We start from the raw sequence: 26,263 nt of genomic DNA on the forward strand, positions 1-26,263 counted from the left end.
AAGAGGCTTTCAAAAAAGCCTTTCAAAAGTTATTTATGATCTGTGATGTTTCTCCATGGAGAACAATCCTTGCTGAGGAGTTGGCCTGAAACAATCGTTACCGCCGCACGCTAACCGAGGCACTTTTTTCCTCTCCTTTCAGCGGATGTTTGTTTTGTCACGTCCTGCCAATAAACACCGTTGCTATGGAAGAGGCACAATGAAGCTGGCGCTGTGAATGCAGACACCGCTCGTCCTCTGACAATTACGTGTTTCCACCAAAAAAGATTGCAATTTTCAAGGAGACAATACAAACAGGCAGAGAGAGAGAGAGAGAGAGAGAGAGAGAGGGAGAGGCATGCAAAGCGCGCTCACTCGATTTTTCAATCAACAGCCGAGACCCTGAGGGTGATTAACAAAATGGCTGAAAAAAACAGCTTCATTGTTGCACAGGCATGTCAGTTTGCAGTCACCATGACATGACCACAGCCAGACAGAGGCGGCTCTGACTCGGTTTTCTCCAACCCTGCATTCTGCAGTACAGGCGCTCCTCTGGGCTGCGTCAGCGGAGGTGCTGGTGGGATGCTACAGGAGTTAGGCTTCACCACCTGGTTGCCGTAGACGGGCTCAACATCCTCCTTCCACTAACCGGGAGTTTGCGTTGGTAATAACCTCGGCGGGAGAAAACAGGCGGAATGGCTTTGTGCCCGGATCCGCCAGCATGGCCGCTTTCCCTGCAGGCTCAGAGCGTTTGCTGTTAGTGCAGAGATCATGCTGAGCTTTCTGCAGAGCGGCCACTGAGTCGGTATTAGGGCACGGCATCACCTGTTGGTTTGGCAATTTAACGCTCAAATCAAAGGCTCGGGTTTTAAGACGGATCAAGACAGCAGGGAAGATTTTAGCACCGACAGCACCTTCTGCTACCCGGGTAGCTTTTGAACAGACAGCCAGGCAACATTTTACCAGACCCTCCTCGCTGAGTTATCCTCTGGGAACACAACCGGTGCAAATGTCCGTTCATCCATTCATTGTTAGGCACAATTTTGAGCCTTTAGTATGAGCTGAACAGAGAATAATCCAGTCGTCATTACCCAGCTTGGTTCTGGGATCATGTATGGAACAAGGTAGGAGGAGCTCCAGCACAATAATACATTTTTAACCAACTATTCTTAATAGTTTATTTATTTATCTAAAGATGGGTGCAATGATACTTTTGACTTCATAGCTTCTGTGCTGCTGACCACACAGGTCTGTAGTGATGGAGGTGAATGTTTCCAAGCCAACGCTGCATGGATGGCTGGCCTTTATTTCTCGACACTGCACATGTATACTCGGTTACGGTAAGACTGTATTCGGCTTCTCTGCGGAGCCGCCTCATAAACGCAGGCCCTCGATGAGTGTTCAGCAGAATGGAAATCCTTGTGATTCATTAAGCAAACAGTCTCTGCGAATGAAGTAATAACTTGTGAGCAGGTTGTTTGCAATGAGAACCCTTCAGATTCATGAAAACATTCAGTCTAGCTTATATAATAACGCAGTACAACTAAAAAACACTGATGGCATCGTGTTACTGGCAGCTGTTTAAATGATCGCTCTCTGCTCCAACTTTAGACATCCTTTCCCTAAGAGCGATAAAAATAATAACAGCTTTAATACCAACCTGCATAACAGCGTTGAAGAAGCAGGTGTTGCCGAGGTTAATTATTCCTTTAACAGGGACCAGGGTGCTGTTGATGCCTGGACCCTTTCCTCTTTGAGCTTCAGCGTAATCTGATGGTTCCTCTCGCAGCTTGATGATCTTTGGTGATGTTGCTGGAACACAGACAATAATATGCAGATGTTTAGTTTAGCCTCGAGCACTCAAACCCGAACTATGGTTACGCTGTCATTTGCGCATGGAGTGGTTACCAGGATGAAGGCCTTCAAAAGTTTGAAAAAGTTTAAGTTGGAAGCGCCGAGCTTTTCCATCAGCTTTATCCGCCAGATTTGTGCACAAAAACAAGGACATTTGACTGTGCCTCTACTTTACTTTAAATTTACATTTTAAATTCAAATACAGAAATTTGGTGGGCAATTAAACATGATTTTTAGTGTAAATGTGCATATAAGGATAGTGTTTTTACAAAAGACAAAGTTAAAACAGTGGAGGGTGACATACAGACGCTGCCACCCGTGGTGCCATCTTTCGGTTTAAAGGTCTTCTAATGGGATGTCCGGAGTGCTTCTAGCGTTAATGATCCGGGGTGGAACAATATTTTGCCATGATGAATCACAATATTTTCCTCAACACGTTGCATGCGTTGCACTGTGGCCCGCACGCTTGGCATGAACACAATACAGGTTTTGTATTTGCCCACGTTGACCATTTTCCACAACCTGAGCACAAAGCTTTAACTTCTGTGGATACTGAGGCCCGTGTCGTGTTAAACACTCTACAAAGACCTTCACGATTTCACCCAGAAAATGTGCTAACCCTGGCGGTAGGTGTCGTTGACGGCACTCTTATAATAGGCTGGGGGGAAACCTGACCTTTCTTTTTTATAGCGTAATTCTCACCTCTCTTTGTGCCGCCCCTCCCCAACATGTTACTGCACACTGACAGTCAGCTGGCTGAAAGAAGACCAGTAGATTTTTCCTTCGCTTACTAGAAAGACAAATTAATCTGCCTGTTAACATTTGTGGTCCTGGAGAACATGAGCAGTCATGGGAAGAGATTACCCTTCACTGAAGACAAGGATGTTCTTTGAAAAGCTACAGCTGGCAAGTTTCCAGAAGCACGTCTATTAAGAGGCGGCTGCAGGCTGGCTATCCGAGCAGATAGTCTGATTAATCAGGTACGTTCAGCTTGCTTTACCCCAACTATTCCTCTAGAAGGATTAGAACAGGGAAACTGTTTGATAATGTGTTAAAGAACAGCTTAAAAAACTAAAAATAACTGCAGTGGGTGTTTTTATAGGAACAAAAGTTATAAGGTGATGAATGTAAAGAGAAATTCTCGTGGCAGTAAGAATAATTGTAGCTTTACTCTCAAGTAAAACTAAGTAGATCATATCAACCACTTCTGTCCAAAGGTGCAGATTTTTCCTTTAGTTGGAGATGTTCAAGCTAACGCAGCATGTAGAGAAAGATGCCCGTCTCTTGCTAACTGGGACTGTGGCAGACCAATGAAAAGGTGCTCTCAGACTTGACATGAGAACTGGGGTGGGAGCTGGGTGCCGGCTTGGCAGCTGGAAGGAGAGCTGGGTCATTTGGGAAGGCAGATGACAGCTGTTGAAGTTTCTGCTGGTTAGTGAGGGCGGGGCGGGGCGGGGTGGGGGCTGGGGGTTGGAGCAGTCCCCCTCCATAGCCAGCTGTTACTTCTGATCGACGATGAAAAAGTAACCTTCGACAGAAACGACGACACAGATGGTGAGAGTCCGGCAGTGCACGGAGCTAGGGACGGACCGCAGCAGATCTGATCTTACAACAGAGCCTGGCAGGAAACGTACCATGACCCCATAAAGAGTGGCTTGAGTTAGCAGATACTGAGGTGCTGTTGTTCTAGAGACGGAGAAAGAACTGCTTCTGATTTATGACTTTAGGTTTCAGGAAGAAGCTGCGACGGTTCACGACGACTGTGCTGCTCTCCCACTTCAAGAAGGTTGGTGCGTCGACTCATGAGGCGAGCTCCCATGAGCAGCCAGGTGGAGGCCTTCAGCTATAGCAAAGTGCTGCTAATGGAAAAGTGCTGTGTGAACTGAATGGCATCAAAAAAAAAAAATCTAAAATTGTAATCTAGCTTGTCAAAGGTTAAGCATTAATAATTAAATCTGGATGTCCTGCTATAAGTTGATCATCTTCTCTGGTTTATTAAACTGAAATCTGGGGCTCAATAATCATTTTAGACTTCTGTTTGATAAGAAAACACAACAAACAGGGTCAAGGATTTTATGCTACAGAAACACCGTGAGAGGTTTTGTAAAGATGCCTTTTTGTCAGTAGAAATGAGATAAAACATGTCGGCTGGCATTATTTAGGGTCACCGAGAGTCAAATTCTGCTTCTAGTTTTTTATTCGGTTCATTCCATTTAGTTTATATCAACAGCAGATTAAGTTAAGACTCTTTACTTCATGAAGGCGAGTCAAAGAAAAGCTGGTCAAAACAAAGGCATCTTAACTTAAAACTGGTCAATTACAGTTCACCTATCCCCTCTTTACTTGGATTTCCCTAAATAAAATATAGTTTTACCAACTCCCCTCAGGAGTCACCTAACTATTTATGCAGCGTACGTATGTACAGTAATCGGAGAACAAAGCCAGCTGATCTGTGAAGGCCTCAGAGGTTTGTTCCAGAACATCAGTGAACAAGCAGCCCCACGAAGACCAAGGAACCGGACCAGTCAGCTCGATGGTTAGTTCAGAAAACTGTTTCCCCACATCCCCTCATCTGAAAACAGAAAGGCGGGGCACAACTGCAAACACACCTATGACCGACCAGGCGAAAGGGCAAATTAATGAGAGAAGCAGCAAATAGACCTGTGGTAACTCTGCCGAGATGCACAAACGGAGGGGAAAGGAGGGGGAATCAGTGAGGCTGTACCTCGCACCCCTTGACCCTGCGCCAATAAGCGGTGAAAAACAATGGATGGATGAATCGGTTTACCTCACAACCGTTAGTTCTGCACTTAGTAAATTCAGCCGTTATGGAAGAAAGCCCAGAAGAAGTCATGTTTATAGTTTGCCACAAGCCACGTAGGGGGACGAAGCTAACAAGTGGAAGAAGGTTAGACTGTAGCCGTTTGGCGACTGATGGCTGATATCTTACCTGCAGCTCAGAGGGCCACAATGCTATCGCTGGCTTAATATAAGACGTGAAAAGACAAGCAAAAATCATAACATAAGGAATTTTCATGCTAATTAAAAAAAAAAATACCCCTGTGGTTTTGCAGTGACATACTTCTTTTTGCTGCATACAAAAAGAAAACTTTACACGACTCTGTAGAAAGAAGATGGTGAACAAAGAAGGCTGCATTCAACACAAAACGGCAGATTCCAGCAGGGACTTGGCACCTTCAGAGCTGCAGGCGGTAAAGATCTCAAAGGAATGCTGGGAGACACAAAGGCTGCGTGAACACTTGACTCATGTTGGCCAGGAAAGAGAGTAGGCACGGAGTGAGGTCACAAGCCTGACCTGTTCCCGCCCAAACCAAAGAAAATCAACAGAGCTGCAAACTTTTGTAAGAGCCTGCATATTTACTTCAACACAAAATGGCCTTGTCTTTGCATGGATTCACATCTTGTGCACAACACCTTTATAGCAGAGCTATTCAAGCTACGGTAATGGTTAAACCCAGAGCTGGCCACTACCCAGAAAGCTTTTCTCCACAGGGCCAAGGACAATAACACTAAAGTCCTGGTTACAGTAGCTGGAATGTAAACCTTGGGCTTATGGTCTGACAAATACCCTTTGTAGGAAATCGCACTGTGCTTAAAAGAAAAGTAAAGAACATGGCGACTTCTTTAAGAAACAGGGGGGGGGGGGAGCTCACAGTCTTCAGCAACAGATGCTTGAACTTTGCATCGCTTTTACAGACTGCTGTTCAGGGCTGATGAAAAACATCGTCTGCATCCTTCAGCTTGTCCCGGCGACGGTAAAAGGTGAGGTTCAGCTTGTCGGGACGACGAGCTGCTCGAGCGCTCCATCCAGTAGAGCTAATTGCATCTGGACCTCTGCGCTGGCAACATCTGGGGGCCCGTTTTAAAGCTCGGCACGCAGCCATCAGGGAGCTCCCATATGTCGCCGCGCGCGCAAATCCAAGGGAAACAAATGGAGATATGGAGAAGGCTGCATCTCTGAAAAGGAGAAACCGTACTCCTGATCTGTTTTAACACACACGTGTCAATGAGTGACTTAAGAAAGGAAATAAGGAGAAAGCGTGAGCCCCTGAGTGGCATGTTGTCGTGGCGACTGCGAGCTGGATCGTGGAGCCGACAGACTTGAAAGCAGGAAGAGTTTAAAAGCTGCGACGGGCACTTGAAGTAAAAGAGAGTGCAGAGGAATGAGGGAACCAAACGGGCGGAAAGAAGATGCCGACGGACACACTCTGCATCTGGGACCGTCACCCAAGGTAAACAATGTTCAGGGAGCCATCTGGTTCAGACTGGGGGGGGGGGGGAGGGATGGCAACGTAGGGGAACAGAGGGTGGAGGGGAGGGTTGTAACGAGCACAAGCATATGGAAAAGCAGATCTTTCCTGTCCCTGCAGCAGTCGGCGAAGGCAAATGTCAGCATGCGCCGCAGCCACGCTTGAGTGTGCTGCGCTCGGCCCCACCACCTGGCCCTCCTTGCTCAGCCACCCAGTATGGGCAGCAGTGACACTGTGGAGCCTTTCCCCGGGGAAGAGGAAAGCACCGAGGTGCTTAAGCTCGTCCACACGCGCGCCTCTGCACCGACACCTCCTGCACTGCCGGCTCTTTTTCCACACGAGAGATGGACACAAGAACAAGTGGCTCGATACTTTTGCTGCGAATAAAACGACACCGATCTTACTTCCGACATCAGTTTATGCTTATGGGGCCATATTACATCCAATATTCTCTCAGGGCACTTGCTCCGACGGCTCCGATCCACATCCACTTATACGGAATTAATTTCTGCTCAAATACAACAAATGCAAATTAAAAATAATCCAATTTATTCCAATCAGACAATCAGGTTAAAGTAAAGTCAGCGTTAAGGTCATCACAGCCAGCTGACTGCATCGAGTCACTGACTTTGCAGAACTTGTTAGTCCTGAGCAAGCACGTGGTGACAGTGGAAACAAACTCTCTTTATTGTTGATAATATACAGTAGGACTCTCACTCCTCTGTAATGAAAGCAGATTAGTTTAGTTTCACTTGTAACTGCAGACACTTCTACTTCTGTTAGCTTCCTGTTCACTCTCATCATGTTTGACATTGCAAATTGTGCAAGGAATATGAAAATTCACTCCAAAGAAAGGAGGGAAAAAAAAATAAACTAAACTGCTTTTGGAATATTTCTTAAATAAATAATGATAAAACTATTCTTTAGATTAACTGGAGCAAATGCAGGCGAGTTGCTGTTGTTCGTGCTATCAATTAGGATAGGTGCTAAACCCAAAGCAGAGCAATTCAGTCATGAAACAACAAACCCTACCCAAGTGTGCCCCAAACCAACATCTACTGCTCTGAGCACCGACTGGCGACAACTCCCATCTGCCACTTGATGTAAATGTTATACCGATCTAATCTGAAACAACAGCAACGACGAGGCTCTACAAAGAGAGATTTTCCAACAGCTTTTTAATGTGCTTCACAGTTGACTAGAGAGGCTGTCGGATGGCACGGCCAGTTGGCTTCATCCGTGCGTCCATGTTCACTTTCAGCGCGGCAGCGTGAAGGGCCAAGGCCGGCTCACTTCATGCAGAGCAGGCAGTCAAGAGGAAGGCCAGGCAACACCAAATGTCTTATTCATTTGCTAATTTGTTGTGACTGCAGGGCAGAAAAAGCTTGTTTTCTTGCCATCTGAGGCCAAGAGAGCCCACTGACATGTTACTTAAAGACACACACACACACACACACACACACACACACACACACACACACATACATACATACACACACGCGTAAGCAAGCAGATTGTGCTACCCACTATCTGCCCTACTTTTATGTGCAATGGTGGTAATAAACGGAGCCTCACTCCTGATTACTTTTATTAAAGCACCACCAGGGGACAGGCATCTAGCTACTGACTTGGCAAAGCTGAACTGACAGTTACTAAAGAGGGCTGTTTCCAAAACAAATAAAACAGGTAAGAAGATGGGCACCAATGCTTTGCCTTTAGCGGTCGCCGTGGTCTCTGAAGAAGGACAACCACATGCCTGCGCCCAACCGTTGCTTATTCAAGAAGAAAATCCACGCTAAAAAAACAAAAAGCTAATTCATCACGCAACCCTGCGATTATTTTCCCACCAAGACAAAACCGTTTCTGCACACAAGGCAATAAAAATAGGGATTAGACACTAAAACTTTACACATTTGGATCAGCAATTTGGCCAAAACACTCCAAGTCACCTTATTCTAATTTATTTATATTGAAGCTTTTAACCTGGGTAGGACAAACTTTAGCACTAACATAGATCTGCTGACAAAAAAGTAGCTCAACTCAAGGATGGACCGGGTTTTTTTTGCATACATCCGGATAACAGGATGTAGGAATATTCACATTAAAAAACATGAAGTCCTTTATGACTTTATGTTTTAGTCAATTAGATTTACAGTAAATATAATTGGCTAAGAATTAAAACACCTGCAAATTTTTAATTATAGTCGTATAATGTCTTTAGCCTAAAAAAGAATTAATTGCAAACATGACATCATACTTGTTTTCTAACACAATCTTCCCATTCTCATCCGTTTCTCTCAGCCAAGCCTCCATTTATTAACACAACCATCAAGGTAGCGTATTTTTCTGACCATAAGGTGCACTGGATTATAAGGCGATATATATTGTCATTGAATTATCGTCCAACCCTATGTTTTACCCTTGATAGTCGAGAGTACTGTCCCCTAAATTTTTTTTAGGGAATTCCTACAATTCCCACACTTTCTGTCAGTGGGATGAAGCGGTGGAACGGATGGTAAAACGTGTGATTAGCTAGCTGAGCACCTAGAGCCGTTTCTTTTCCAGCAGACTCCCACCTGTCAGTGAGAACAGAGAGGGACTGTGATGCTGCGCGTCCTTCTGACCGCCTGCTTGGAGGAGCTCAGAGTATTCAGCTCGCTGTCACATATAAAACAGTTTGATGTAAAGACTTCTTGCCTCCGAGAAGTTTATAGTGTGAAACCACGTATGCGGTTGTAAAAATTGAGCTCTGTACATACCTGTCCATCTTGAGTACGCCTCGAGTACGCGTGGAGTGAACTACGCCCGAATGTGGGGGCCTTTACATGAATGCACTTCTGGTTTAGACATTACAGTCAGGCAGTCTTGTAGACAGCTCAGGGGTCCGATCAGGTAGTGACACAGTGTACCGTAATGCTCCGAATATCTATTGAGCCGAGCGGCTTTGTTGCTCACCAAAGTGGTACTACTTACACATTTTAACAGATTTTTGAGGGCGTTGTACTGCATAAAATCGTCCAGAAAGCACAATGGTAATCATATTTAAAGGCGCACCATACATTTTTGACAAGATTTCAGGATTTGAAGTGTGCCTTATAGTCCAAAAACAACAGTTATATTACTTGAAAGATTACCATAAAACCAAAATCAGATAGTGGTATGAATTAATTTACTATACTATACATCTTTTAACAGAAGAAATATTTCTATAGGTAAAATTAAAATCACCAAGTCGATGCAAAGTTTGTGTGTTAATTCTTTACAGGATAACAACAGATTGGTCAGTCCAGACCTTTTGCTACCTGAGCCAAAATTACTAAATTTAAAGTACTTGTGCACCATAAAATTTCAATTTTCAAAAAATGCTAAAATGAACATGATTTTTTATTTAACTCACTCAACAATAAACTAAGCATGTAATTATTTCGTAAAATATTTCTTGTAGAAAGAGGATCTGTAACCAGTAGATCTAAAACAAAGATTTTTGCATGTTTCAGTGTTTGGGGGTGGATTGTTTTCTATATTCTTGCTCTAGGATTTTTTTTGTTTATTCTCTGCTTTTTAAAATCAATTTAATGTTTATCAGTTTGCGTAATCAGTATTAGTTGTCTTAACATTTGTTAATTTCTATGTAATAAAGCTCAACAAAATTCAAAGCTTCCTTAAGCTTTGTTGCTTGTATTCATTCAAAAATAACCAAGATCTTACTCCAAAATAAATTACTCGACTTAATTACACCCAAATATTTCCGGTCAAGCGACAGCATTTGCTTAGATAATGTTCTCTGATTATGTTGCCAGTTTTGCAGAATGATGTAAAAGCAGAGCACAAGAACAAACAAAGAGCATAATAACATGAATATCAATGCAGCACAATCTGAGGAATAAAAGCGACCGCTCGAAAACAAAGAAGAATTGTCAGATTTCAATGTGAAACATGCAGCGCTGTCCTTCCAGCACCAACATTTTAATTTACTCAACAAAGACTCCCCAGCTGTGTTACAAGCTGGAGCCCGGCTCCCTGAGGTCAATTCGATTTTTACTGGGACTCTGGTACTTGAGCTGAAGGCCTTGATGGTGAGAGAGCACAGTTAATCGACTTTCTTTCTTCTCTGAGCTGTTGTTGTACAAAATTATTATAGATTCTGAGAAGAAGAAAAAAAACCCGAGATGTGCCTCCTTTGTGCTTGAGGTCTATAGGAAAAACACAGTGCAACAGTAGCTTCTTAAGAAAACCTGGCCTTCACAATCAAATGCAATTTCCCAAGCTCCTTAACGGGCAACAACTATCTACTCTGCTGCAACAATGAGCGGTCGCTCCTATCCCCATTCGCTGGCCGGTGTGGCAGGACTGAGACGCAGGGAGGGTAACAGGTCAATTAAAGAAGAAGACCTAGAAGAAAGATGTAGGTGGTCACTCTCCACTTTGACGGGTCAACAGCGAATCCCAACCTGGCGCCACATAAGAGGGCTCTACCAAACACAAGCGCACCAACTACTCTGTGGTTGAATTCCAGCACACCTGAAAAGAACAGCTTTACTGTGTTTAATGAACAAAGACTGCAGGTGGTGATCGCCAAAGAACACCTCAGGAAGAGCAAAGGCTCCAGCACAGAAACTCTACCTTCTCAGTTCTCTTGTACATTTTTCTAAATATAGGAGGGATTTATGGTAGGTGGCATCACGGGAGGTGATAAATATCACAATATTAATAGTAACAGTTAGGTCTGTTGCGATAACCTATAAATCAATTAATCACATGATACATTTTTATTGTATGATTAATTAAAATATGCTCGATAATTTCTGTAGGCATGCTTGTTTTTTTTCTCCTTGCAGGGTTCTCGCCAGCACACTTCAGAGTAATGGACCAATACGCTGAAATTAGATCGAACGTAACGGTCAGTACGTTACGGATGTTTGAGAGCAACGTAGAAAAGTCAGCAAAGCTCTTGAACGTGCATCAGCGCAGCTATAAACCTCCCGAACAGCATAAGCTAATGCTAGCTGTTATTAGCTTGGCCAACAGCCCCCCTCGATTAACCGCACAAAGGTTAATCTATCTGAGCCGGTATGTTGTGTTATGCAATAACGGCATGATGAATAATTGATCTCGGATTGAATTCTGAACTGTGGTATGGGGAAGGTAACAGGAATTCTGTCCTGCTGCAACATGAGACCCTCAAGGCTTGGACGGCCCTAGCTAAACTGCTATTAGCCTTGCTAACATCCGGTTTCGGACATTTCAAAAGGAGTTTGTTTTAAAGCATAAAGCGTAACTGTTCAGCTCCGCCATCCTCCGATGGTGTTATGAGCCTTATTCACGCATCAATATGGTGTATTAATAAAGGTTTTCAAGGCAATTTTGGTAACTTTATGTTGTAACGTCTTAGCCACCGATTCGCTGCAGAGACCCCTAGCGCCCAGAGGTAGAATCGCATAAACAAAGGCAAGCGATTCTGAATTAAATGATTTTACAGGACAAACGGTCCTCAGAATATTATTTTAACAAATAATGTTTTGTTTAACTTGGGCTTTGCATTGCGAATGGATTGAAATACATGGCAAATGTTTTAACTCCATTCCATGTTTATGGAATCAGACCTTCAGTGAACAAGGATTCACTGAGTTATTCTGATTATAAATCAACCACTTTTGTTTTGTCTTTTGTTTGTTTTTGCATGTAAATAGTTCCTTAGCTTAGCTTCTTTTTATCTTCACTTTGCTTAGTAGTTAATTAGTTAAGTTTCACTAGCCTAGTAGAGAATTTACTAATTGAAATATTGTGTTAATTCGGATAAACAGCATTACATAGTGATGTTCTCTGGATGTTCATTTTATTTCTGTTATTAAATTCTTGAACTTGAAAAGAAGTTGTCACTCCTTTATTCTAAGTGTGTGCAGGTTTTGCTGTTAAAAGATCGCTAGTGCTCGAATTTATCCCTTTCCACCATTGTCTTGATATCAGCTTAAGAGCTGATCATCACCAGACAATACTTAACAGGCAGAGAGTTATTTAATAAACATTAAATAACATTAAACAGTGTATAATTGCACAACAGTTGAGAGGGTATACCTGGGTCACTATGCCCTTATCACATTAGGTGAAAAAAAGGCCTCCAAATGACAATATTATGGCTTACCAAAATCTTTTTCAGGAACATTTATCGTCCTGCAAACTTTGTTATCGTGACAGGCCTTGTAACAGTATATATATATATATATATATATATATATATATATATATATATATATATATATATATATATATATATATATATATATATATATATATATATATATAAACCCATCACTGGCACATCCCACTTCACATCCTCCACCGTGACGAACCAGGTGGACTCCGTCGCTTTTCTGTCCTTCCACCATTAGCTTGGATCCATTTATACTTCATCTTCCAGCCAGCTGACGTACGGGTTGTTGCTCTGTAGGAATCATCCACTTGTCCCTGCGACATTGTCTTTCTGAATATGGACGGGTTGAGGTCTGCTGCTACAGTCTGAATTTTTCATGCTTTGGTTCCCTGACTGTTCAGTGAACCATTTTTTCTGCTTGCACATCATCTACCATGATTAGGCAGTGCAACAACCCATTCTACTTTCATTCGCTGTAAGGACAATTTTTTGTACTATATTGCAGCATTATACTGTGAACTGGTGGCATCTGATGTTTAGGCTGTTTTCTATTTAGACTTTTTACACAAGTTCATTGTTCAGATCACAAAAGGAGTCAAAGGGAACGCTTCAAATAAAAAAAACTGAACATTTTAAAAGTACCTGTATGTGTTCAAAAACTAAATCTGCAATCATAATAATAATAATAATAATAGAGATAAGTTTATCATCAGGGCTTGGACACGTTTGTAAAAGCCTTTTTCAGGGTCCGGTGTTCTCCGTCGTCCCTTCTGTGCATAAGCGTGTGTCCACTGAGAGTTCGAGCACTCCAGCTGTTAGAATCCAGTCGCCCTGACTTGTTGAGGACCCTGGCTCCCACTAGTGTGGCACACAGGCCCAGAGGTGGTGAGACACACAGCAGCTCCACAGAGAATGCAGGGGACGGATACAGATAGCGACGGAAAGACAAAGAACGACAGCGCAGAAGCTGGACCCCCACGCAGCTGCTCGTGTTCTTCAGGGAACCCAGGCGGGAAGCGCTACTCAAGCGCTTAATTCCTCTAATACGTGCAGTCATGCGATGCGCAAGGTGGGGGAGGAGGAGGAGGGGGGGAGTTGAGGCAGAGTCAACCCTGTGATTCTCCAGCCATGGCACACATGAGGGACCAGCTTTACTGGGCCTGGGCAACTGGCCGCTGGCGACGTGGCACCGGGCAGTAGGCTATGCTGAGATAGCCAGTGAGACCCTAAGTGCTGATGCCCACCACCCTGATCAGCCACAGTCTGTTAGGGGAGCTCTCTGCATGCCAGCACAAAGCAGGGGAGGCACCAGGAGCCGGCAACAGAAGGAGTGTGTGTGTAAATGCATGAGATTATCAGGAGTGGGGGGTGGGGGGTACTCAGATGGTCTGAATGAGGTGAAAAGGACATCTTAGTCCAAATGTTAAAACCACCATATATCAGTATCTGTTACCCATCAACAAACTCAGACTCCCACTTAACATTCAGTCAGTGAATATTCTCCACAGATAGCAGAAATTAAATATATACTTCAGTTTCTGCAACTCCTTAATCTTATTTTGGGACTTGCAGAGGGAAGAGAAAACTACCACCACAAGGGGGAGCAGCCGTACTTCAGCCGACTACTGGAACATGGCATTTAAAAACTGATACTGTAACCACAAGCTTAGATAAAACTCAAATGTTTGAGACATTCACAGAGTGGTGCGTTAATCATTAGATCAAACATCAGCGCACGTCTGGGACGCTCCAGCTTACCCGATGTCGCCTTGGCTGAATGCTTCTGTAAGAAGTCGAGGGTCTGAGCCAAAGCCTTCTTGTTGCAGTGCGTGGAGAGCTCCTCGTTACATTCAAAGCACCTGTTCAACCCAGAGATACAAGTAATGATCAAAATACATCTTTTGAATCAAAACTACAAATAAAAAAAATACTAGCTGAATTTCAACACGTTTCCAGAAGCAGCCCTTTAGCTCTGCAGCCTCCCCTCTTCACCATTAACCTGCAGGGGTTCTCACCAGGCCTTCCACGTGCTCAGGTTGATTGTGATGCAGTGTGACTCTGGATGAAACGCCTGGTGATGCTTGACGGCGTGCTGGATTCCTGACTTGTTACAACCCTGGAAGACAGTGCAGACATCTTGACTTGACAAATATTATTTCACCGACAGCTGAAACAAAACTGGCGGTTACAGCTGCAGGTCTGTTGAAGGATGTCTATCAGCTCTGCACATCTAATGACAGACGTCGTTGCTCATTCTCAGTTATGAAATAGCATAACAGCTGACAGCTCAGTCAGATTGCATGGAGACCATCTGCGGAGTACTACAGCGGCTTGCAAAAGTCTTCCACCCCCCAAGGAGTACTTCGTGTTTTGTTGCCTCACAACCTAGAATTAAAATGATTTGAGAGTTTGTGGCGTTTAATTGACATAACATGCCTACAACTTTGAAGAAGTACTTTTTTATTGTGAAGCAAACAACAAATTAGACCCGACCCCTTTGGCCCTTGGTCTCTCTGCTGCCTCTCTGCTTAATGCCCTCCTGGCCCGGTCTGTTTAGTTCTGGTGGGCAGCCCTCTCTAGGCAGGTTTGTTGTGGTACAAGGTGCTTTCCATTTGAAGATGATGGATGTGATGGTGCTCCGTGGGGACATAAAAGAGTTGGACGTTTTGTCTAACCCCACCCTGACTTGCACTTCTGAAAACTTTGTCCCTGACTTGTTCACTGCAAAAACTGATCTAAAAACAAGTAAAATGTTCTTAAAGTTAGTGTATTTATCCTTGATTTGAGCAGGTAAATAAGATGATCTGCCAATGGAATTAGTATTTTGACCTCTAAAATAAGATAATTAGACATCCTGCACTTGAAATAAGATGATGGAGATGAGTTGTTCCCATTTTTAAGTGCAAAAATCTTATTCCATTGGCAAATCATCTTATTTACCTGCTCAAATCAAGGACAAATAAACTAATTTTAAGAACATTTTACTTATTTCTTGTTGGTTGCACTAGAACTTTGTAGGGGCCTTCATAGCAATGGGGGTGGATATCTACTTACATACCAATTTTCTGTTTATTTTTATTTCAGTTTAACATACATTTTTCTCCTTTCACTTTACCAACTTTTGTGTAAATCCATCACTGTAAATTCTAGGCTCGGAGGAAAAAGGTTTCATTCTGGTGGTATCTGACCTGAGCAGCTTCTTCTACATGTTTGTTGCAGTATTTGAACATTATTTCAATTAAATTCACTGCAGCATGACACTAAATTCACCTTTTGCTTTAAATGCTTTTCTTTCATGATGGTAAATTGCCTCTTTGATTGAAACATTTTATCACATGTGGTTTCTTCACATTAAATTAAATGTCTTTATTAAATGTCTTTTAAAATGTCCTCAAAGTCCCTTTCAAAAGCGCAGCGAATAAACGGCCAATTTGAAATTATTGCAAATGTAAAAGCGAGCCGAATTTGACCCCGCCTACAGACCAGGAAGCATTTCACATAACAACAAATGGGAAAATCATCAGGATGAAGCGGTGAAGTCCAGGCTTGCGTTTTGTGTCGCGTTTTAGCGGTCAAAGAGCAGAAAAGCAAATCTTACTTGAAAACCACACTTTAGGCACACCAGGACGTCGTGGGACGCTGCAGGCTCTTCGTCGATCATCGTCCTCTCCCTCAGACACTCGGAGCAGACCAGCCACACGCTCGAGAGGACCGACTTTTTCACTGAGCTCAGGTCCACTGCTTTGTTCACATGTTGGCACGTCAGTCCTGATTAACAAACAGCATTCTACGCATCAAAAGCTTTCTGTGCCTGGATTTAAAATGTGCCGTCATTTATTCAGGGTCTTTTGGTTTCACAAAAATGACCAAAATTACAGAGGAGACCGCAGCTCGGAGGGTTATGCTCCCAACAGCTTCAGTTATTACTTAATAAATGTTTTTAGAAAATAACCAAAGGAAACTGGGAAAAAAACATTTTTAGAATAGTCAAAAAAAAACAGAGTAATAATTAGAAAGCTGACCTCTAAACTGTTTTACACATTTAAATGGATTTTTCCACACTCTTAGGGCCAAGGTTTAAATCATAACCAATTCTGGTTTCAAAATAGTTCAACAGAGGAAGGAGAATAAAACCAAATCTACTCACGTTCTGCCCTATAAGAGACGCACGGTAAAGGAAGTTTAATATTCTAATAAAATGAAGTTAGATAAAACGCAAAATGCTGTTTTATTTGTAATTAGCCTGGCCGTTTCAAAGGTTCGGCCCAAACAGAAAGCTAATAATATCACAGCTTTCTGTCGGGTTTTCTGTTTTACTGCCTGTTCACAAAGTGCTGATGGTTTGTTAGCGGCATTGCAGCTGGTTCTGTAACCTGCTAAAAACCAAAGTGTGACTAAACTCTAGCCTTCACTGAACACAGTAACTGGGGTATGTCCTTCCATTCACACTGACCCATCTGTGTTTAGAGCCAAATCTCATCAGCACCCGCATGCCAAGCTAGCCTCGGACTTACCACTGACTTCGTCTGATGACTCCTCGTCTCGAGGTTTCCGCGGTTTGTTAGTCCGCTTTGTCATGTCGGCGGCTTTCAAAGAAAAGGGATCCTTTAGCCGCATCTGGAGCTCTGAAAGGGAGGATGGGAGATAAATCAATTTGCTTTGCTAAAAGCAGCACAACTGGCTCAGCGTAACTTTAAAACTGAAGTCTCTAACGGCTCAGGAGATGCTAGTCTTTATCACCCGTGTGGAGCAACGTTGGCCAAATCTTCCATCATCACCGTTGTTTCAGCTGATTCACATCTGCTGACATTCATTTCTGCTGAGCTCCCGCCACAGTATTTCAAACAGGGTGAAGACGAGACTTTGACTGGACCGTCGCAGCGCCTTCATTCTATTACAGACCGGCGGCTGTGTTTGGAAACTCTCCACTGTTATGCAAGCCAGTTGCACTGTTACGTCCTTCTGTCCACCGGAGCCAGGAATAGTTTGGTATGAGACCTCCAGGTCAACTCGATGACTGTGACATCCAGACATTGGCCTGGGTTGTGTAGCACCGAAACGGGCCCATCAGGCTTCCACCACCATGCCTGGCAGCTGTTATGATGTGTTTGGGCTAACATACAGCGCAGTGTTTGCTTTCATTATAGCCAAACATCTCTGAGTCTCACATGTGCAAAGGACATCGCTCTAAAAGTTCTGTGGCTCATTTTGATGCCACTTAAAGGAAAACTAACGTGCATTACCAAATGTTTTTCCTTTAAAATAAAAGCCTCTCTCCTGGCAAGCAATGCTTTTTTTAGTCTTTTTCTAACTGTACTGAAATTAACTTTAATATTTAACATACTTGCTGAGAAGGAGTTTAGGATTATCTGTTACCATCAAAGGTTCTGAACTTGGGACGAATTTGCTGAGATTTCTTATCAATCGTCTTGAATGTTTTCCACGTGTAAATAAGCGTTTTCACAGTAAAATAATGAATAACTGTTTGAAAATAGTTCATTAACTCTTCAGAGATTGATGAGGAGCAACAGGTAATTATTTTTTTGATGATGTCCTCCCTCTTTAGCACTGTGTGTGTTCACATCATACCAACAATCTGCTAAGGTTTTAAATGAATTCTGTAATATAACATACCAGAACTCTACGGTACAGAAATGGAGCTCTGTGACGTCAATAAATGCAAATGGTCCCTTTTTATTATTCTGGCTTTATCCAGGCTCTGTTTCTCAAGACTTCACTGGCACAAGCAGGGATTACAAATATGATGTAAATAAGGTATAACAGAAAATACTGGATTTAGAAGAATACCTTTTAAAAAGTCAGATTTTAACTTTTTTTTTTAAATCCTCGTTTATCTCCAAAATACATCAACAAGTTTAACCATCAAGAGACGTGGGAGAAAGACGAAGGAACAAAGTAACCCAGGGTCCTTTTTAATTCTTCATGAAAAACAGAACAAGCTATTGCTGTGAGAAATGAACCACATGGGCACAATTGTTACATGAAAGTGTTTCAACAGTTTATGGACCGAATGCAGATCATTCACATTTCCCCCGTCCCAAGAAACAAGCTAAAAAAAAAAGCTGGAGTGCAAAACAAGCCGAAATTAATATCTGACAATGAGCTAAAATGAAGAAAACAAAAGAAAGAAAGAATAAAAAAAAAAACAATCACAACTTAACTTGGAATAAGTGGGCTTCTTTTGGTGCACATTTATAATGTCAAAATTCTAGATTTGTTTTTAGATTCAGATTTCTGTAAGACTCAGACTACCTTGAGATTGTTTTTAAAGCATAAAAACAAAAACAACTTTCCAGCAAAAATCAAAACCGAAATTTTGACAGTCACAAGGCTTAAACCTGTGACGTGAAACAAAAACACAGCCTGCAAGGAGAGAGAGGGATGTATGGATGGATAGATGGAGGGAGGGATGGGGAGAGGGATGTATGTATGGATGGAGAGAGGGAGGGGAGGGATGTATGGATGGAGAGAGGGATGGATGTATGGATGGAGAGAGGGAGGGGAGGGATGTATGGATGGATGGATGGAGAGAGGGATGGATGTATGGATGGAGAGAGGGAGGGGAGGGATGTATGGATGGATGGATGGATGGAGGGATGGGTGGAAAAAAGGGATCAAGGCAGAGATGAGCTGACAGGTGGATTTGGGGCAAAAAGACGGCCTGTTGAATGATGGACAAATAGACTGATGGATGGGAGGAAAGATGGGTACAACTTTTTTTGACTATGGGATAAAGGACAAAACAAATAATTTCCATAGTCTGTTTTCTTTTACTTAACCTATGCAGCTTTAGGATTTGTAAATTAATTTTCTATGTTATTCTAGACAGCTACAAACCAGGGGATCAAGAGAAGAGCTGCCTTTAAAACTGGTTGAAACAGCATCTTTTAGGGGGATTTAGATCGGAGGAATGATTTACTACAGCTTTGCTGACGTGGTTAAAATCCGTACCTTAAATGTCAATAAATGTTTTCTTAAGTAATTAACTAATAGTCGCTGGTGATATTTATAGCTGATGAATCTATATGTTTATGTCAAACCTTATTGCCCTGTCCAAACAACTAATCGGTATAACAGGATAGATTAATAAAACGACTTAATTCACTGTGGGTACCAACTCAGAGTTTTAAAGAGAGTTGCTCTTTTTAAAGGGCAGGAACACGGATAGCAGGCCTGCACAGTGTGGCCAGTCCAGATCTATGCATAGAAAACTTCGTAACGTTTACATAAAACACCCACACCTTTGACAAAAGCCTCCCTCAACGAAGGACGCAGGTTAAACTCACCTCTTTTTAGTAAGCCCCTTTGCTGTCTGCGTTAGCTGAAGCCAACAGTGATGCCTCGACTCTTCCTGGCTAGCTTGCCAGCTAGCTACATTAGCACGTCGCAGCGAATACAGCGACTAAACGCGTAGCTTTTATCCGACCCGACACTTTTCCTTCAAGACATCCCGAGTGTCTCCGTTCGCGACAACCAGCTAGCCGAAAACCCGGCGTTTATTTCTCTCGGCTTTCCTTTCCCCCGGAAAATGTTGCCAAGCTATCGATAGCTACCACTTTAGCCGCAGAAGTCAACATGTGACGCAACTACGGCGGCTCAGCGCGACCAAATGCCGCATTCGCGTCCAAATTCACACATTTAATAGAACACATTACACCGTTAAAAGGTTCGGCTTCAAACCGCCGGGGTTTCTTTTCGTAAGTGTGTTATTAGAAATAAAAAAATAAACACATGGTCACACGTGTTATTATTTACAGGCAAAAAGTTTGTCCTTTAACTGATCTGCATGTCTGCGCAAGCGCAGACGGATTTATTTGACAGGGCCGATCGTCTTACGTGTTATTTTGCGGTAAGGAGGTTTTACCACTGGACCGTTCACTCAGGCTGCTATGGCGCTTAGAAGATGCTGGAGGTTGGCCGCCTTTCTCCCGAGACTTCCCGTGTCGCCGCCGGTGGGACGGCTAACCCTGTCCAGCTTTGTCAGCACTCCCCCGAGCTGCAGACGTGAGTCTCCCCACCGAGGGACTCTTTGCATCGCCATGAGGTCCCCGTATAACCCATATATCCCCATGTTTGTGTTATCTTGCAGAAGCAGAGGTCCGGCTCCGCGGCTTCAGCTCTGAAGCGCGGAACACGGATGTGAGCTACGGGCAGCTGAAGCAGCTCCTGGCTGAGGGCAGAGCTGTAGTTGTAGATGTCCGGGAGCCCTGGGAGCTCAGGGAGTACGGCTTCATCCCCGGATCTGTCAACGTCCCGTGTGAGTTTTAAAAGCTTATTCTTTTAGGATCTTTACGGTTTAGAAGCTGACGACAAATTGAATGCCCTCAAAGAGCCGCTAGCCCCATCAATGTGTTATTTTGTTGTTGTTGTTGTTGTCTAACGCTCCTTCTTATCTCTTGACCTGTCTGTGGTGCCTTCACGTCCCAGTGGGACAGGTGAACACCGCCCTTCAGCTGGCTCCAGAGGAGTTCAGAGAAAAGTACGACGGCGAAATGCCCCGGCGGACGGATAATGTGGTGTTCGTGTGTCTGGCCGGGATCAGAAGCAAGACTGCCCTCAACACAGCCGCCTCGCTGGGATACAGAGGGTAAGGGATGGCTTGGAGCTCCCCCCCCAAAGTTATTCATTTAAAGTGCCAATGCAGAAAGATTCCTGCTCACCTTTACACGTGTTGTAGCTGCACAACTTAAAAAAATATATTTGACATATTAAAAAGTATATGCGGTTTTAAATTTGGTTTATAAGGCAACGCCTTAAAGTGCGGTGTGCATTTAGAAACAGTCCCCTTTTTCTGATACCCCTAAATGAAATATAGGACAAGCAACAGCCTTCAGAAGTCATCTAATTAGTAAGAAAGGCTAAGGGATTGTTATTAAGTCTCAGTAAATACATGATTATTCCATGAAGGCCTCAGAGTTTTGTTAGAGTACTTGAATAAACACCGTTGTCAAGACCAAGGACCACAGCAGAGAGGCCAGGGGGAAGGTTGTGGAGAAGTTTGAAGCAGGGTTGTGTTAGAAACCAAAATCCCACACTTTGAGCGTCTCCCAGAGCTCTGATCAAGTATGCAACAAGGATCTGGCCAAGATGACACCGAGTTTGAAATTTTTTTTCCCACCCGTGTTAAGCGTGGTGGGAAACGTAACTCCGTGGATCAAACTTAACATGTCATCCCCAACATGAAACATAGCTTAGTTTGTTCCACTGCAAACTAAGCACTTCTTTGTGTTGGTCACATAAAGTCCCCGTGGGAAAACATCATAAACATGGAAACTTTATCAAGTCAGCGTAGCAGTAGTGCCTTAACCACAGTCCTGTCACGTCTGTTCCTACCCCAGATCTTACAAAGGTTAATCTTTTTACGCTATCTGACCAAAGGCTGCCTAAGTGTCACGTGAGGCTCTGTTTATTGTGGTTTCGCAGCTTTATTATGCAGCGTTCTCTGGAAAGATGCCATACATTTCTTCCGTGTCAAACTGAAAGCTAGCATCGCCACTCTTATTAACCTCCTCGGTAAAGATGTGTAAAAACTTGACGCTCATAATTTCATGTTGGAATGACCTCCCACCGAAAGCAAAGGCAGAAAAGTGTAACGTGGTCAGAGGGATGAGGGATTGTTTAAATTTATTTAATCAATGACTTCCTTTTTCTCTCTGAATTATACAGTCGTAGCAGAGCCCGCCTTTTTATTTGCTACTTCTCAAAATGGGAAATACGAGAGAACATGCCGTTAAAGTCAGGCAGATGTGTGTAAGAAGTGAGGAGAGGGCTACAACAAAACATTACCAGGATTAAGCTTGCTACCATCTGCACTAATTAAATTCACCGGAGTTGTGATGAGGAGTGTCGATAAACCTGGACGGTGTTGTGCTTGATTTCACAGACATGTTTTAAAAATTCAGTTCATCGTTCCCTTTTTTATTATTAAACAGAAATATATTCTAATCAGGAGCGAGCATTTAACGAGACATGACTCCAATTGTCTTCTTTTCCTTCGTTTGTAGTGTTCAGCACTATGCCGGTGGATGGCAGGACTGGGCGGAGCGTGAACAGCACCAGTGATCCGCTGGTGCCCTGGAAGGAAAAGTCGTCTCCAGACATGAGTCCGATCAAAGGCGAAACAAACCGGTGTCCAAGTTCCGCCACGCCGCTTTCTGCAAGCTTGGTATTGGTTCTGCTAGTCCCTGGAGCTCTGCTGTAGGGATTAAACCCAGCTCCTACACACTCCAGCCTAAAGTCTTCCTCAGTTCACCGGGCAGGTTAGACAGGATCTCGCAAAAGTGCTTTATTCATAACTTAGGACTCTCATGGAAGCAACTGGTTGCACTGGATTTTATCTTGAGGCATCATGCATGCCACACTTATCTGATTTTTAAAAATTCATAAACAATGTATTTTATTCTCTCGTTATGCTAGTTTTGCCGTGGCCAGTCTAATAAAATCCTAATCAAATGCAGTGCATGTGATAACTTTAGCAAAGGACTGTAGCTGGACCGTGTTATTCCACCAATCCTGTGGCATTTTCAGGCACATGGCTTCAAATTCAGTCAGTAATTATATTACTTGCGTTTTAAACGGTGCTTTAGTCATTAGAACTGGAGATGATAAAATTCTGAAACCACGCTCTGCTTCAGAAAAAGTTTGACAGGGGCTGTATCTTTTATTTATTTTTTTATCTCACCAGGAGCTCTGAATCTATGGAGAGTTACACATACTTGAAAATACAATCAGCATTTTCAGATGAATTTTCTAATCTCACCAATGTTAATCCTCCTCTGCATCTGGAGTTCAGTCATGGCCGATGGCCGCGGACATGAAATCATAACAAGAAAATGTCTGATGTCCCGCCATGTTGAATCCGCGCGTGGTCACGGCAAAACTATTCGCTTTTTATTTTCATCTAAAGGTTGCGTTACGGTTTGCAGCGACTGCTTGGATTCCTTAAAGTGCGCGCAGCAGAAGCTGCTCTCTCACCTGCTAACGCCGCGACTTTGTCACTCTAAGGCAGACCGTTGTGAGTTTACGTCTATGAAGGGACATTTCAAAGGTCTTGCAATTTGCTGAATGAAAATCCACCTTTTATCCTCACTGAAACAAGTCTGTCAAGATAACCAAGGTCATGCCTTTTTATGTAATTCTCTCCTGTCTGTATATCTAAGGTTGCTTTATGTGTGTGTTTGTAGGTCTGAGAGTTTAAATTTCAGGGTTTGACCTTAATCCAAAGAGTGAAACCAGAGGGCTCAGTAATATATATCTGCTGCTGAATCGTTTTGCTCCGATGTAATTCTGCTTGAAGTCACTTGCAGTTTTTTGCACGACATATTTTTTTAAGAGCATCCAGCCATTTGCCTTGCAATGCAACTATAACGAAAGTGCTTTACTTTTCTAATGATCTGTGCAAAAGAATGTGCAAGTGGGTTTTATTAGTGATTAATAAATGACTGCATGAAGCTGCCCATGTCCACTGTGGATGTGTTGTGCAGCCTTCCCATTCAGTCTGAACAGGTCTGGGAGTTTCTTTAACCATTTTCCAGGTCTGGTTAAGTTTTGAAAATAAGCAAACAAAGTATTTACCAGACTTTTTTTTCTTGCCATCTGTTTTCTAGAGTGCAAAAATCTATTCATGCTCAGTACAATGCAGATATTTTTGCTTTGATTCCTTATGAACTGAGATGTTTTGTGTACGATTTGCCACATCACACCGTGATTCTAACATTTGAGCCATCAGTGAATTTTTATTTTTATTTTTTTTCCACTTACTGACTGAATGCACACGTCTTCCTATGGCAACTTTTTGAGCTTCAGATATCGTACTCAGGTTGAACGGGATCTGAGCTCCTGGATCTGTTTAAAGTGCCAAACGACACACCAAAACTGCTCTGGTACGAAAACCCGTACAAACCACACGAAGACACCAAAGTTCACCAACTCATCTTTCATGGTGAGAACATCCCCATTTCCCATGTGACAGTGTTACAGAGTTGGAGGTCTGGTCTAAGTCCAAGTGCCCAAACAGCTGGGAAAGGACTCCATCAGCACTCTGAAAACTGGAATCCAGGTCTAGCATTTTTTTTGTGTGTGTGTGTGTGTGTTTCAGGAAACTTACAGATTAGGCTTGTTCAGGTAGTTCAAGGTGAACATTTGTAGCGAAAAGCCAGAATGTTATAAAAACTGGGGGGAAAAGTCTGTAAACGTCTTGAATTTTAAAGTTTGACATTGGAAGAACTCTGGTTATAAATATCTAAGTAAACATGCTCTGTACATGCATCCAGAACCTGTGACTTAATAAAATTATATTAAAGATCAACTACAGGCCTGCTCATTTCCTCCCTCCCTAAACTGCTGTGGGACGTTGTTGGACATGTCCAGTGGAGCTGACCTGAGAGGACATTTACTGGCCAGCGTCAGATATAAATAGCTGCAGAGAGGCTCGGAGGTGACAGCCACAGTAACCGCCATGATCTATTGTGTTGAAGGCTCATGTCTAATAGCCACTGCGTCTGTGGATGAATTTGTCACCGAGCCTACAGGAATCATTTACGGGTTCCTCCATCATCCGTGATAACCAACCGGCTTGTGTTCATCCAAGAAGGACATCCACACAACAAATAACCGATAACGCCCCGGGGACGTTGCTCTCCTCCAGACGTCACTGAGCTGAAGTGTAATTCATGGTTTCTGTTTGTCCCAAAGCTCAGAGGCAGCTTGTTGATTCTGAGTCATTGTCGGTGAAATGAAAATGAACTCGCCGTGACTTCCCAGATGCGTGAGCAAATAACCTGGCTCCGTTGCACTGCTGCTATTTCTGACCGTATTAAAGCCAACAGGTGAGGAAAGTCAAATGGCAAACGAGGTCTGGGATTATTAAACAGGTCTCATTCACAAGCACACATGAAAAAACATAGTTTCTTGTTTTATAAGATTTGCATCTTCTTTATTTTATTTATATTTTGTTAATACGCAGCAGGACAACTAAGAACATAATTGAATTTTAGGGATAGGCATAACTTGAATTTAAAATGAGTCGTTTCCCCTTGCAGATAGATTTAAAATGATTTGTTTTTATAATCAGAGAGGGCATCTCTCACAAGCCATCAAACAATGTGAAAGTACAAAAAAAATGCGTTTCACAAACTGTACTTCTCAAGAATGATCATCACTTTAATTTGAACGTCTAAGACAGCGCAACAAAAAAAAGAAAAAAGAAAAAATTATCCTTGAAAATGTTTCTGTATTAATCCATGTCACCTTGTGTTTTTCATGTATATCAGAAGCAGTGAAATGAACTTCATTCACTTTGTAACATATACTACAGTAGCCAATAAACAAGAATTTCATCGTAAATATGAGTTTTTATCTCTTATTGAAACTCTCATTCATCACACATATAGTGATGTATTTCAAGCCTTTATTGGTGTTCATTCTGATTATGGGTAAACCCAACATGCAGTGTGTGAATTTCAATATAAACGTGTTACTGTTTGATCACATGACCACGTGGTGGACTGCTGACTTGACAGGTGTCCGGCAGACATTGACAGCCTCCACAAGGAGGACAGCCACAAAAGACCATTGTTAAAGATGCTGGCTGTACACAAAGTGCTGTATCCAAAGGTGATCACGGAAAGTTAAGTGGAAGGAAAAAGTGTGCAAGCAACAGGCATGACTGCAGCCTTGAGGTGGTTGTGAACCAAATCCCTTTCCAGACTTTTTGGGAGATTTACAAGGTTTGGACTGCAGGTGCAGTCAGTGCTGAAAGGTACCAACCCTCAGAGGCCATGTGCAGGACATGGGCTACAAGCGTGCTGCTCCTGTTAAACCACTCCTGATCCAGAGACGATGCCAAAAGCATCTTACCCAGGCCAAAGAGAGAAAAGACTGGATGTGACACAATGATCCAATCTGTTTTTATGATCAAAGTACATTTTGCATTCCCATGAGGAATTAAGGTTTCACCAGAGTCTGCAAGAAGAGCATAGAGGCAAAT

At 42.9% G+C, this 26,263-nt stretch overlaps 2 protein-coding genes across 3 annotated transcripts in view; one reads left to right on the forward strand and one right to left on the reverse strand.

Annotated features, from left to right (window-relative positions):
* usp45 (ubiquitin specific peptidase 45) overlaps positions 1–20,215 on the reverse strand; it is a 46,690-nt gene extending 26,475 nt beyond the window's left edge. The window contains exons 1-6 of one of the 2 annotated variants that reach the window (XM_036129575.1): positions 20,113–20,215; positions 16,770–16,880; positions 15,854–16,023; positions 14,271–14,371; positions 14,014–14,114; positions 1,640–1,791 (exon numbers count right to left, since the gene is read on the reverse strand). In XM_036129575.1, coding sequence (XP_035985468.1) covers positions 1,640–1,791; positions 14,014–14,114; positions 14,271–14,371; positions 15,854–16,023; positions 16,770–16,872 — 627 coding nt within the window. In that variant the 5' untranslated portion in view covers positions 16,873–16,880; positions 20,113–20,215. Of the gene's footprint in view, positions 1–1,639; positions 1,792–14,013; positions 14,115–14,270; positions 14,372–15,853; positions 16,024–16,769; positions 16,881–19,562; positions 19,950–20,112 lie in introns of those variants that run through there. The other variant, XM_012872901.3, reaches the window with a different exon arrangement.
* tstd3 (thiosulfate sulfurtransferase like domain containing 3) lies at positions 20,062–24,583 on the forward strand. Its single transcript, XM_012872902.3, has 4 exons — positions 20,062–20,280; positions 20,366–20,533; positions 20,704–20,863; positions 22,281–24,583. The coding sequence occupies exons 1-4, from the start codon at positions 20,166–20,168 to the stop codon at positions 22,336–22,338; spliced, it is 501 nt and encodes a 166-aa protein (XP_012728356.2). The 5' UTR covers positions 20,062–20,165; the 3' UTR covers positions 22,339–24,583.
* The last annotated feature ends 1,680 nt before the right edge of the window (positions 24,584–26,263 follow it).

This window comes from Fundulus heteroclitus, chromosome 3, assembly GCF_011125445.2.
Source record: "Fundulus heteroclitus isolate FHET01 chromosome 3, MU-UCD_Fhet_4.1, whole genome shotgun sequence".
Taxonomy (NCBI): Eukaryota; Metazoa; Chordata; class Actinopteri; order Cyprinodontiformes; family Fundulidae; genus Fundulus; species Fundulus heteroclitus.

Coding starts and splice junctions, on each gene's coding strand:
- tstd3 (XM_012872902.3), top strand. CDS start 20,166: ATGGCGCTTAGAAGATGCTGGAGGTTGGCCGCCTTTCTCCCGAGACTT. Junction 20,281..20,365: donor CACTCCCCCGAGCTGCAGAC/GTGAGTCTCCCC, acceptor GTTATCTTGCAG/AAGCAGAGGTCCGGCTCCGC. Junction 20,864..22,280: donor GCCTCGCTGGGATACAGAGG/GTAAGGGATGGC, acceptor CTTCGTTTGTAG/TGTTCAGCACTATGCCGGTG.